Source organism: Sinocyclocheilus rhinocerous, unplaced genomic scaffold (genome assembly GCF_001515625.1).
Source record: "Sinocyclocheilus rhinocerous isolate Xijiao unplaced genomic scaffold, SAMN03320098_v1.1 scaffold268, whole genome shotgun sequence".
Classification (NCBI taxonomy): Eukaryota; Metazoa; Chordata; class Actinopteri; order Cypriniformes; family Cyprinidae; genus Sinocyclocheilus; species Sinocyclocheilus rhinocerous.
The window spans coordinates 189,762-202,399 of NW_015650002.1; the positions used below are offsets into that span (position 1 = coordinate 189,762).

General features: G+C 38.4%; 1 protein-coding gene across 1 annotated transcript in view; it reads left to right on the forward strand.

The window, feature by feature from the left end:
- The window catches only part of LOC107711286 (histone deacetylase 5-like), an 80,408-nt gene that overhangs the window by 12,860 nt on the left and 54,910 nt on the right, over positions 1–12,638 (forward strand). The window contains exon 2 of the mRNA XM_016516258.1: positions 5,273–5,502. Within this exon, the coding sequence (XP_016371744.1) occupies positions 5,481–5,502 (22 nt within the window). The 5' untranslated portion in view covers positions 5,273–5,480. The remainder of the gene's footprint in view (positions 1–5,272; positions 5,503–12,638) is intronic.

Consider the following 12,638-nt stretch of genomic DNA (forward strand, 5'->3'; position numbering starts at 1 on the left):
ATCCATCTCCCATTCTAAGTTACGTCCTTTGGCTGTTTACCGTTTTATTTATTTTCTTTTTCTGCTGATGGCCGGCGCTCGACTTGAAGCAGCGCTGCTTAGGCCGATGGGTGTGTGTCATCAAAGTACTGCGAGAGCTATAAGAGAGTGGATGTCTCCTTATGCTTTCTCTCGCCTTACTTTGATGTCATACACCGATCGATCTTCAAGTGGAACACACCTCTTTACTCTCGCGTGTGACGTGACCGAGTGTAATCGCAGCCTCTGCGATTGAAAAATCGCGTTTTTTCATATCGCGATATTATCGCAAATGCAATTAATCGTTCAGCCCTACTGTTAACGATGACGGCGAACAAGAGGGAGAATGTGAGCACTGTGTTCAGGCGCTGCCGCTCTCAGCGGCGTCAAAATGGCGGTCCATCAAAATAAAAGTTCCGCCTCAAACGCATCGGCCAAACAGAAAATTGCTGATGCCGATATTTGAAAAATGCCAAATATCGGCCTTGGCGATATATCGGTCGACCACTAATCACCATACACTGTAAGGGAAAAAAATTTGTAGAAAAACGGATAATATCCTGGTCAGCTTTGAATCTGAAGGGCCTCCTTTAAAATCAAGTCAAACAAACCTCTTGATCTCATCTCGGGGGGGAATGACGCAAGGGCTTTTGTCTCTGCCGTCTCCTAGGTGAGCTCTTCTTGGGTCACCAGGCAGCGCTCACCTGATTCTTGTGGAACAGCTCACCCGTCGGCCTGCAATGGAATGGCCCGCTTATTCCCCGCCGGCCCACCGCGTCTGTACGTCCGTCCCAGGGGTGGGGGAGCGATGGGGAGTGCGGCAGCATGCTAAATCTGTTGTACTATTTTAGTCTTCACACGTCACTTGGATAATGCAAATTTCTGTGACCGCTTTCTGCAGAAACTCCTTATGGTTTTTGTTTGACTAGAAAATGGACCATAGTCGGGGTAGACCGGTGGTCTCAAACTCAATTCCTGGAGGGCCACAGCTCTGCAGAGTTTAGCTTCAACCAGCTCCAACTCACACCTGCTTGTAAGTTCCTAGTGATCCTGAAGAGCTTGATTAGTTGGATCAGGTGTGTTTGATTAGGGTTGGAGCAAAACTGTGCAGAGCTGTGGCCCTCCAGGAATTGAATTTGAGAACACTGGGGTAGACGCTTAATATGAACTGCAAGAAAATGAGGCTGTAATGGATAGCTGCAGAGTCAGTTTAGTAGGTTGTATAATTTTAAATGAATGTTTTGGGTCACATAGCGATTTTATATTTTATTTTATTATTTTATTTTACTTTTATTTTACCTCTGTGAGCCAGTTTCTGAAATGATCCTGAAACGATTAAGGCTTATGATTCTTCGGTCGGTTCTAGGGTTGTAACGATATACCGGTATGCCGGTTTATCACGGTTTGAACGTGCAAGGTTATCATACCGTAAACATTTGCATATCTACGTTTAAAAAAAAAAAATTAATTAAAAAAAATCTCACCCGTGCACATGCAACTTTCCGCTCGGCTGCTTCACTTTGCATTCACTTGGCTGCTTAACATTACACGCACGTGCAGCGGAGAAAATAACAGAGACAGAGATAATATCTAATCTCATCCCCGCCGAAAAAAAAGTTAATATCTGCAGTATGGGAATGCTTTGGATATTTAAAAAAACGAACGTGGGGTTGTCCTTGAGGACGGATCCAATTTGCAAAAAATGTGGACACAAAGTGGCTACAAAAGCAGGCAATACATCCAACATCTTCGCTCATATTCGCGGACACCATCCCTCCGTGCAGATAAAGGTATGTCGCATTAACAAGTTATACGTTTACGCCGTATGATTTCCGTGAAGCAGAGGGAATCCCGTTGCAGTCGCGAACATGGAATTTACAGTATAACGAAGATGTCACGTAAAACGCGCAATCGGATGGATGGATAAATCAAAAGTAGTTATGATATGTGTCTGTGAATATTAAAGCGCAAAGAGACTGCTATATGAATAATCTGCTTGTTTCTGCATGTCTCTGATAGGCACCGTTTTATCTACTGCATACTGAAGTACACATACATAAATGGTTTTTCAGCGTCTAAGATACATAAACATGAATATCAGCAGAGCTGCTCTGAGAGAAAACGTAAATAAACATTTCCTAGTTTTATTTGAGAAAAACCATTGTCAAATACACTCTGAAACTCAAAGGTCCACCACAATCCGTTAAAATAAAAGTTCGATTTAATTTGAAATGATGACATGAATATATTAGCATTGTACAATGTACTTCAAAGTTATAATAACAACAATAATAATATTCTTTATAATAAAATAATTTATTTAAACATTGTTGTCAAGGAATATCATGTTTTATGCTGCTGTTGGCTGCTGTGCTTTCAGCAGTTTAATAGTAGATCTGGCTTTTCTTTTATTCTTTATACTGCTATTCTTATATTACATTTATATACTGTAAGCTTAGTGTGAATCCTACAAATTTTGAAGACGTGTGTCACCATTTTGTGACACAGATGGAGAAATTAGTGGACCTGGATGGTCTGGAAACCTTCATTCAGAGAGATGCGCGAGGGTTTAACATCAATCATGGACACTAGTGTCCGCTAATCAACACATCTCCACCCCCACGGTATTCACACCCTCGTTGAGTGACTGATGCCTTCTCATATTCTCAGCCTCAACGAAAGAGAGCTAAGGATGATTCTCTCAAGCGGGAGTATTGACGAGCGAGCCAGTGTTTAAACTCTCCTCAAATGTCCCATCCTTTTTAAGAGCATTAAACACTGATCAGTGCTCTGGCAGCAAGCCTGACCGCTTGCACGAGAGTAGAGAGAGAGAGAGGAGTGACAAAGATTTGGGCAGGAGGAGCTTTCAGCTCTTCCATTAAATCACTGACGTGCCAGAGCTTCAGCCTGCTCTTTAGTCAATACAGGGCTTTCCAGGAACTGTACCAGCATGTTAGCTCCCCACAAGGCCCTGGGACATGTCAGAGCTGGCTGTGGCCAAAGACACGAACAAGCCTTTCAGGGATGACGTGAGAATCAATCCATTCTGTAGGTCCATAGTTTTATTTGCAGATGATGACAGAAAATACTCAAACTTTCTGCAATGAATCTTTTTTTTCTTAACTTGGTTTCCGTGGTTTCATGAGAAAATGTGAGTGGTGCCGTCAATTAATACTGTGTTCTGAGTGGTTTTTATTGCATTTCTATGCGTTTGCTAGGGTGGTTGCTAGTTAATTATTTGGTTGTTGGTAGTTAATGATTGCTATTGGTTGTGATTTTTTTTTTAAAGTATTAATCTCTCTTATTAATTAGCAAAAAGATGTAGTTGTTGATATTTAATTGTGCATGTCATGTTCCCTGTTTTTACGCTTGTCCTCATCTAACAATTAATCTTTAAATACACTAATTTACAATAATACAATTAATACAATAATTTGAACACTATTCATTGTCATCTTTAGCAAATCTCAAAATGAATATCCAATTTTCATACTATACCACAGAACATTTTAATGTTGTGTTGCCAAAATTTACTTGATTTTTGTTTTCAGTAATTTATTTTAAGTGAATTAGGCAAATATCTTTGCATATCATTATGCAATTTACTTTTTGCATTTTTCATTTTACTAGGGATTTGAATCCCTAGTATCTAGTGGAAAAGCATACTTTTTTAAATAAAAAAAATTAACTATTTGTAGATTGAAGCTATTTGTTTAACTTATGCAATTTTCTATATTGATTTCCAATATTATTTGTTAAAAATATTAGTATTTAGTTGAGACGCGTGCAGTATACATCTATATGCAAAATTGAAACCATTCGATTTTTTTTTGTTTTTGTATTTTTTTGTGCAGTTCTGTTGTTTAAATACATAATTCATCATTTACATTTTCTCATTTAATTATAAAAGAAACAGCTTTGCTAACTCATTTTTATTTGCATCAAGTGTCCATTCCTTTAGAGAATAAAATTTTCTACACATCAAAAATGAATGCAGGTTGTGAAACTTCAGAAACACGCATCTAAGGAACTGTCCTGTAGACCTTCATTATGTTGAGCCACATTCTTCGAGACTCATAACTTGGGGATTTGCAGTTTGAGATTAGCGGTTTGAGATTAGCAGTCGAAACATTACACACAAGAAATCCAGCTACCATAAAGTTCTGGCTCAAGTTCAAATTACGTTATAAGTGCGTCAAAGCAAAACAGCACGACTATTTCTGACATTTATAAGTCACTCATTACGGTTTATTGGAACTGAGCTGATAACACTGTATGATAAATTCATACAGATAATGATTCATTTAAGTAGGAACTCTATATGTACCTTGAATACTGTTGACCACTCAATAATTAAAGAGAAGTGATTGATTGCATTAACTATACCAAAGGAAATGTGCTGTAGTCATACTAGGTCATTAGACAAATTACACTGCTGGAGGACAGACTGCATTTGCATGATTCAACCAGCAGGTGAGGCTACTGTCCCAGTGCAGGCAAGGCAACTCAAAGCTTGCCGAGCTGCTAGTTTTACCAATGATTTATTGCAGCTTCATTAAAAATAAATAAAATAAAATAAAAAATCATTTCAACTGAAGCAGTAAGTCTTTGCATATTGTTTAAAAGTATCTAGCAGATGTGTGCACAGAAAAGTTTTGGACCTATTTTCAATCATTTTTTAAATTTATATAACATGTTGATTTGCATAAAAAATATGTTTAAGAATGTTAAAATCCCCAAACACAAATGCTTTTCGGTGCATAATATCATCTACTTGAATACTTAACAGACCTAAGGCTCAGGAAGTGTGGGCCAGTGTTTTAAATAATCACTAAAACTAGACAGTCCAGAACCTTTCTCTTCTTTGCTTGGGGCAGGGCTCATGGTAGAATGATAAGGCATCGTGGGTAATGTGCTACCCTGCTGCATATCCAGTCGCTGCTAGGCAGCGTGGGTATTGTAGTGCGTCTCCACTGACTTAGAGGCAGGGTGAGTCATCCATTAACATCCTCAGGATCTGTTTTGAAAGCGGCAAACATACGACCCTGTTACGAGCGCAACATTCTGACACAGGCATTAATGACTCTTACAAGCCCTGTTAATAGCCAGCTAGGGGACTTTATACTCTCTTTGAAAAACAAATGAGCTGTTTTGCTTTAGTTTATGTTATCACAGACACAGCCTCATTCTACTGTATCTTGCATTGCAAAACTTCTCAGCTCCTTTAACTTCAATGTGTTTGTGTCTCTTGCAGTGAGGGTGTTCAGCTGGCCATCACAGCCCTCCTCGTGAGGTCTACAGTCATGGCTGACACCGAGGACCCCCTTTAAAGCTTGGCGTCTAGCGGCACCTTGCCTCTGAAACCAGACGAACCCGAGTTTGCACGTTGAGGTTTATCCAAAAAGCATCTTTTCCTGCTACTTGAAGAATTTCAGAGGCAGAGAAGACACGTGGCGTCATCCATGAATTCACCAAACACACCTGGTAAGAGATTTTACTCATTCATGTCTATGTTTGCTAATGGATTTTGTCTCATTTGATAAAACGTCCAGGTGTTTTAGCATGTTTAAAGGCTGGAATACACTGCATGACTTTTGCCCAGTCTGCAGGAGGCAGCACTAGTTGCTGAAAGTCAGAGCCAGTCTGCAGATTTTGTAGTGTATGATGTCCACATACTGTTATTTTTTTAGCTTCAGACTTTGAAGTCCAGTCTGAGGATATCAAACATGTTTGATATTGAGGCAGTTGAAGAAAACGTTCTTTTCCATTTGTCATGCGTCTCCTAGAAAAGCGGCGTCTGTGAGATTGTTGTGTTTGAAACTCTGGTAGTGTGTGATCCTCAGTCGTTTTTCTCTGTAACCATTTAGAAAGTCAGCAAGTGTATGATACCTAGTGTTTTAAATGTGTTCAGTTTCAGTGTTTTAAATTTGTTTAGTTTGTGATGTGTATTCCAATCTTAATTCCATTCTGCAAAATTCTACAGAATCAGCCCAAAAGTCTTCAGATTCCATCTGGGCCTATACAGAAGAGCTGCAGTATGTAAACATTTGCACTTTCTGATTTTGATAGCGCTGTGCACATAAAGTAGTGTTGTTTTCCCTGGTTTGACTTAGACAGATGAGTATGAATCTGTTCAAGGCAGCACAATTTGGTTGCATTTTGTTCAGCAACTTTTGTGCTTTTTCCTTACCTGACCTGTGAGGATAGTTTATTTGATTGATTGATTGATTGATTGATTTGATTGATTTGGATAGCTCAATGTATATTTGAGCTTTTTTTGTTTATTTTTCTGTTCAGAACTAACATTAGTTGGCTTTTCTAGCCACTTATTTTTATATTTTGGCAAAACCCTCACTTTAAGTGGATTAATCTTATTCTTATTCTAATATTATTGATTTGATGGATGGATGGATGGATGGATGGATGGATGGATCTGGAAAAAACACAAGCCCATAAACTATAATGGAAACAAATTTAGATGATTGGATACTATTCTCTATCAGTACCTGTATAATTATGCATATTAAACCACAAGTAAATGATTTCATTAATTAAAAGAGCCTTATTGCCTTATACAGTGGCTAAAACTTCCATTTCTGTTTTCATTTTGTGCCAATTTACCTGGAATTAATGGTTTTGTACTTTTGAACAAGTTATGAAACTATTTGCCAAATATTGCAAATTGTTTTGCAGTGTTATGATAGATAGCTCTAGTCCTCACTGTGTGAACTCTTTTAAGCATCTAAAACCCTTAATTAAATTAAAACCGTGAACATTTTTTTAGTTCATAAAGTGTGGTGATATTTTAAAAGCTGCATTGTAGTTGGTGACAAGGCATCATTTGAATGTATTAGCGTTGTGTTAGGAAAACAAATGATTAGCGTGGCTTTATTTAAAGGCGTTTGTTGTTATAGTAGTAGTAGTAGTGCAACGTGACTCACAGCTGTAGCAATTACAGATCACGTTTGGAAGAAGATTTTTGGTCTTTCAGCGGGCGAGTAACCCGTTGTTATGATTGTGTGAGTAATTGCATATAATTGTCTCATCTCAGATGAAGCTTGTTTCTTGACTTGTTGCTCAGGCAAGCAAAACCTGTGGATTTTGTCCCTCTTCCTTCATCTGTTGGCGTACTTTGCAGCTTTCTTCTCATCCTCGCACCTTTCTTTTTCCATCAGCCCCCTCTTAATGCTCCTTTAATTCATACCTTCGGCCCTGTGCCCGCCCCCGCTCTCTCCTCCCCAGCACTCCTCGCTGGCCTCTCTCTGACTCTCTGCCGTTTATAATTAGAACTGGTAACAACCTCTATTAACCCTCTGTCCCCCTCATGACGTCTTTGAATGTCAGTGGATGCCGTGGCAACCTTCTACTCTGTGCCCCACTCCACATCAACACTGCCCGAGGACTCTTCGCTGATTGGTCCGTTTCCTCGCTGTGATGCAAACTCACTGGTTCTTTTACGTGTGGTTTCTGTGTGATTACCAAAGTGATTGACATTTTATTGAGTGTACAGCTCCAATGAAACCAGCTCAGGAAGGTGCTCTTAATATATAACAGCAGATGGAGTGTTGTGATTCTGTGGCTAGCATTGATGCAAGTAGCTGGTCTTGTCATGATAGCTATTCAGGTATCAGGTATCGAGTCTTTTCGTTTTCTCTAGCTGGTCTTTTTTATCACATTGAGGAGTGTTATTTAATATCTCTTAGAAGTGCTATTACTTTCGAAAACCACTGTGAACGACAGTGGTATAATGAGCCAAAATTTTGGAGTTTGGATTTTAGCGCTATGATTGCAAGTTACAACACTTTGTGAATTGAGCACCTGTCTTTGATTACTTGTAACACAAACATTTATAGATTCACAGCTTTAGTTCGAAAATGTACCTTATATGCCTTACAATACAAACATGTGTGCCAAACTGAAAGACCCTCAAGAAACATTTTTCAGTATGTGTACAGTTACACCCCTAATTATATTATATTATATTATTATATTGCTGTCCTATATTTGATAATTTCTGTATTTTATTGATTACATTTTTAATAATTCATTATTTTCTAATAATAAAATACTATTTTATTGTATTTTATTGTATTACATTTCATTAATTTATTCAATTAGATTCTAATTTAATGATTGCACTTGATCAAATGGCGATTGTGAGGGGAACGTGAGATGTACAGCATGGCAAATATGAAAAGTTGTAGTCTGCAGTGTCAAATAAAAAATAATAATGAGCTGTTTACAATATAGTTAGGTTAAAGAACAGGAAGAATAGTTTTTATTCTTATTAGTTGTAATAAAAATAGTTGTGAAAGATTGCTGACTGTCTTGTGCACAATATATCAGTGCCATATCAGTTATCGGCTAATATTAGTTAACACTAGTAATTCATTACAGACTTAACACTGTTAAAAGTAGTTTTAGCAAACATCTAAAGGAATATCCATTCTTTGTACATTATAATATTGTGATGCCAAAATTCATGTGTAGGATTTAAAACTATTTTAGATATTAGTATTTAATTTGAACTTTTTTTTACAAAATAGCATAGCAGTTTTACTAGCATATAATTAAAAATAATTATATGTACCAGAATCAGTGCATCCTTACTTGAATTATTTTAATATTGCTGTTATTTTACAAAAACTTAACGTAGGGCCTAACATAGGATTGTGCCGATAGACGATAGTATCATGTATCGACGATAGTCAGAGATATCGACGATAGCAGATGTCTTTGTCGATAGTCAAGACGATATTAGGCTCATTCTCCTATTAATGTATTAATAATAATAATAATTATTATTATTATTATTAGGCGGCCCATTATAATTCGGCTATTATTATCAAATTGCCCCGCTTTTTCATTCAGCACTGTATTTCACACACACACACGCAAATGAGGAGCATGTAACCGGTGAAGGAGTCTCCAACCACAAACACAGACATACATCGTCTGCTGATATAAGCTATTTCGTTGCACTTTAACAAGTAATCTGAACGGCCTATATATGTGCAATATTTTAACCAAGCCCTCACTAACTGAGTTTAATGCCACAGTTATGTTAGAACGCATCTCATTCTTGTTTCTGTGGCGGTGCGTCGGGCTCATCATGGGGCGCGCGGTCCGGAGCGCTGTATAACTGATGTATCTGTTTAATTTAAATTTACTCCAAATATATGAACTTGCCTGTTTTAAATACTTTATATTTAACGTGTTCGTTTATATCCAATATTTAGTGTTAAACTGTTGGTCTTTAAAATAAATCTACTTTTGATTTTCACCATTGGCTGATTTTGCAGACCAGATTGATAACTTCCGTGCGTCGATGCGGCAAACTTGTCACAAGATGCGCGGACCTAATAGCGATGTATGACTGTTGTATTAGAATATATATGGACTAGCTGTTTTAAATATTTATGTGTTTAACATGTTAGTTTATCAGTATGTTTGAAAGTATATTATTTAGATTCGTGGTGCTTCCACAGGCTCTCTCTCTCGCGCGCGCGCGCGCGTTTTAAAACACCAAATAGTTATGAAATAGCCTATGACAAGTACAGAGAGTCTCTCTCTTGCCCCTACCCACCCATGCATGATAATATCGACTATCGGCGCTCTCACAGACTGGCGGTATGACGATTTGAAAAATGACCATATCGCCCAACACTAGCCTAACGACACCCCTTAAATTACAGTAAAATCTCTGTAATGTTCCACCTCTTTTGGCATATTGCTTGATTATGGAGCTGTCTGTCATATTTTAGCCAAGTGCTCCAAGCTGAAATAATCAGCTATCATCATGTTAATCATCTCAAGATGCTTTTGATGTTATGCAGTATCAGAGGACCTCGCTTTGTTTGTCTGTGATGATGTCCAGTAAGACTGGAGCTCCATGTTATCCAGCATATACAGGCCCATCAAGGAAAAACGAGTGTCAATCCATTCAGCCATGCAGCGAGGTCTTTTCTTTTGTTCTCCTGGGGACATGTCGTACAGTTCTGATCCTCCAATAAAAGGTCATTTCATCTGCAGAAGCCCTTCACCGTAATGGGCTCCATGCTTTGCAACAGGCAAGTTCAAGTACACATGTGTCAAACGTTGTGCACTCTCGCTTTATTGTGTTCATATTTTTGGGGTTATGTGTCTTTAAGATGTTTTCTTGCACATTCTTTTTTAACTTTACTGCATGTCCATGTCTTGCTGAAGTAAATCAGTAGTTTGTGATATAATAATGGTGTCTTTGATGAAGCAATCATCGTAACACAAAGGGATGCGCAAGCACATTCAGAGATGCTGTGAAGTGACAGAAGAACATGCTGCTTTCTTTGTTTTTATCCCCCTTGAATATTTAATAAATTTTTTCTTAAGTTTGGGTTAGCTGTTATCTAACATGTGACATCTAAAGTCATTTATAAATGTCTGTAATGTTGCTGTTTGAGCATAAATAAGATCTGCAAAGTTACAAAGTTCAAAGTCCACTTCAAAAGGAGATATTTTATTTAACAGAAATCACTTTTCAAAAACTACAACGAACGACTCGTTTGGACTACAACGCGTATTTTCCGGGATTTGTGATATCACAAATATCGACGAATGGGACGAGACCTGGTTGAGCTGCACTAGAGAAGGCAACGAGTGTTATCACTAGAGCCCGACCGATATATCGTTTTGCCGATATGAGCCTGTCGCGATATATCGGTATCGGCGAATATACCGCCAATATGATATTTTTACAGAACATATAACGCAGATAAAATGCTTGAAATGGTGTAATTACTTAGTTTGTCCAGCAAAGCGCGCTCCATTGTTTGCTACTGGCGACCTGGATGAAACGCTTTAAAGCTGAAGTCTATGGAAAACCATTGAAACTTTGAACGGCCATATCTCCGTAAAGGCGCGGCGAATCCGCACCAAATTTGGGGGATCCCTTCAGCTCGAGGAACCCTCTCGAACGCGAATCGAGTGTACGCCTAGAGGCCCGCTATCGAATGAGACCACCCCCGCGTTGATAGCCCCTGGGGTTCGGGAGTTACGGGTGGTTAAATTTGCGGCCTGGCGCCGACCAATCTGGCGATCCCGGGGGGCTACCGATGCGCGGAGGGTGGCGTTCGAGAGGGCTCCTCGAGCTGAAGGGATCCCCCGAATTTGGTGGAGATCCGCCGGCGCGGTCGCGAGATAGGGACACCAGTCAACACTATATATATATTCTGTTTATGTATATACTGTATTCTATGAGTACCAGTCAAATGTTTGGACACACGAATGGGAAAGTGTCCAAACTTTTAACTGGTACTGTACTATAATATACACAAAGAATATTGGCCGATATATCGATATTTTTTACTCCCTAATATTGGTATCGGCCCCAAAAGCCCATATCGGTCGGGCTCTAGTTATCACTATGTTGGAGACATGCTAGTTTCCCCAAGGCAGACAAACTTAGAGTGTTTACAATCATCCGGGTTTAAATCGTGCTCAAATTTATTTGATTTTGACGCAATGTTTACACTGAAGCTCGCAGGCTATGGTAAGGGGCCTGACATTTCCGACCAGCCGCCGAGTGGTGCCAATCACAACACACACTGGCCCAGCTAACCAATCAACAGCACATTTCGTATTTCAGAAGGCGGGCCTTCATTTGATACAGGAACTATTCGAGCCGTTCATGCCAGACTGGGGAGATTACTGGTTGTAATAATGTAAAATATGTGAAAAATAATGTGTTTTTCGAACAACCTAGTATGAGAGCCTGTTCTAGTACATCCTCAAAACAAAATCAAGACTTTGTAAAAGAGCATAATAGGACCCCTTTAAGGAGTAGGGTTGCACGGTTTGGCCAGAAAGATCATATTGCAATTTATTTTGACAAACATGATTGTGATAAAAAAAATGTTTTGCTTTAGATATCACAATTATTGTTGTTATTTTATTATTATTAATTTATTTAATTAAATCACAGTTTTTGATTGCACAGATTTATATTTTTATAAAATAATTGTATACAAATTTTAAATAATTTTAAATAATAATATATTATTTTCTAATAATAATTACATTAAATGTTATTACATATCATTAATTTATTAATTATCACATTTTGGTTTAAAGGGGACCTATTATGTCCCTATTATGCCTGTGAAGTTTCAGCTCAAAGTACCCCACAGATAATTTATTATATCATTTTGAAAATGCCGATTTTGAGTGAAAGCAGAAACACACCGTTTTCGTGCCTGTATCTTTAAATGAAAATGAGCTTCTGCTCCCCACCCCCTTTTCCAGAACAGGGCTGTACCTTTACAGCTCGTTCCTCTAATACTCTGCCAAAAAACATCTGTTTGGTTTAGATTTTCATGAAATCACGCATTTTAAAGCCATATCAGTGTAAACTTCTGAACTGGGGTTTTCTGAGCGCACACATCCGAGGCACGCGCACAGAAAGCGGCTGTCACACAGCATGTGATTAAACTAAGTTCTCTTTCATGTCTTATTGCGCTTAAACTGTCAAATACACACAAGTTTATGTTAAAAACACGCACAAGTTACAAAAACAGTCGGTTATGACTGTGAAGGTAAACAGCTGGGAAATAAATTGCATGTTTATTTTAGATCTGTGTGGCAGC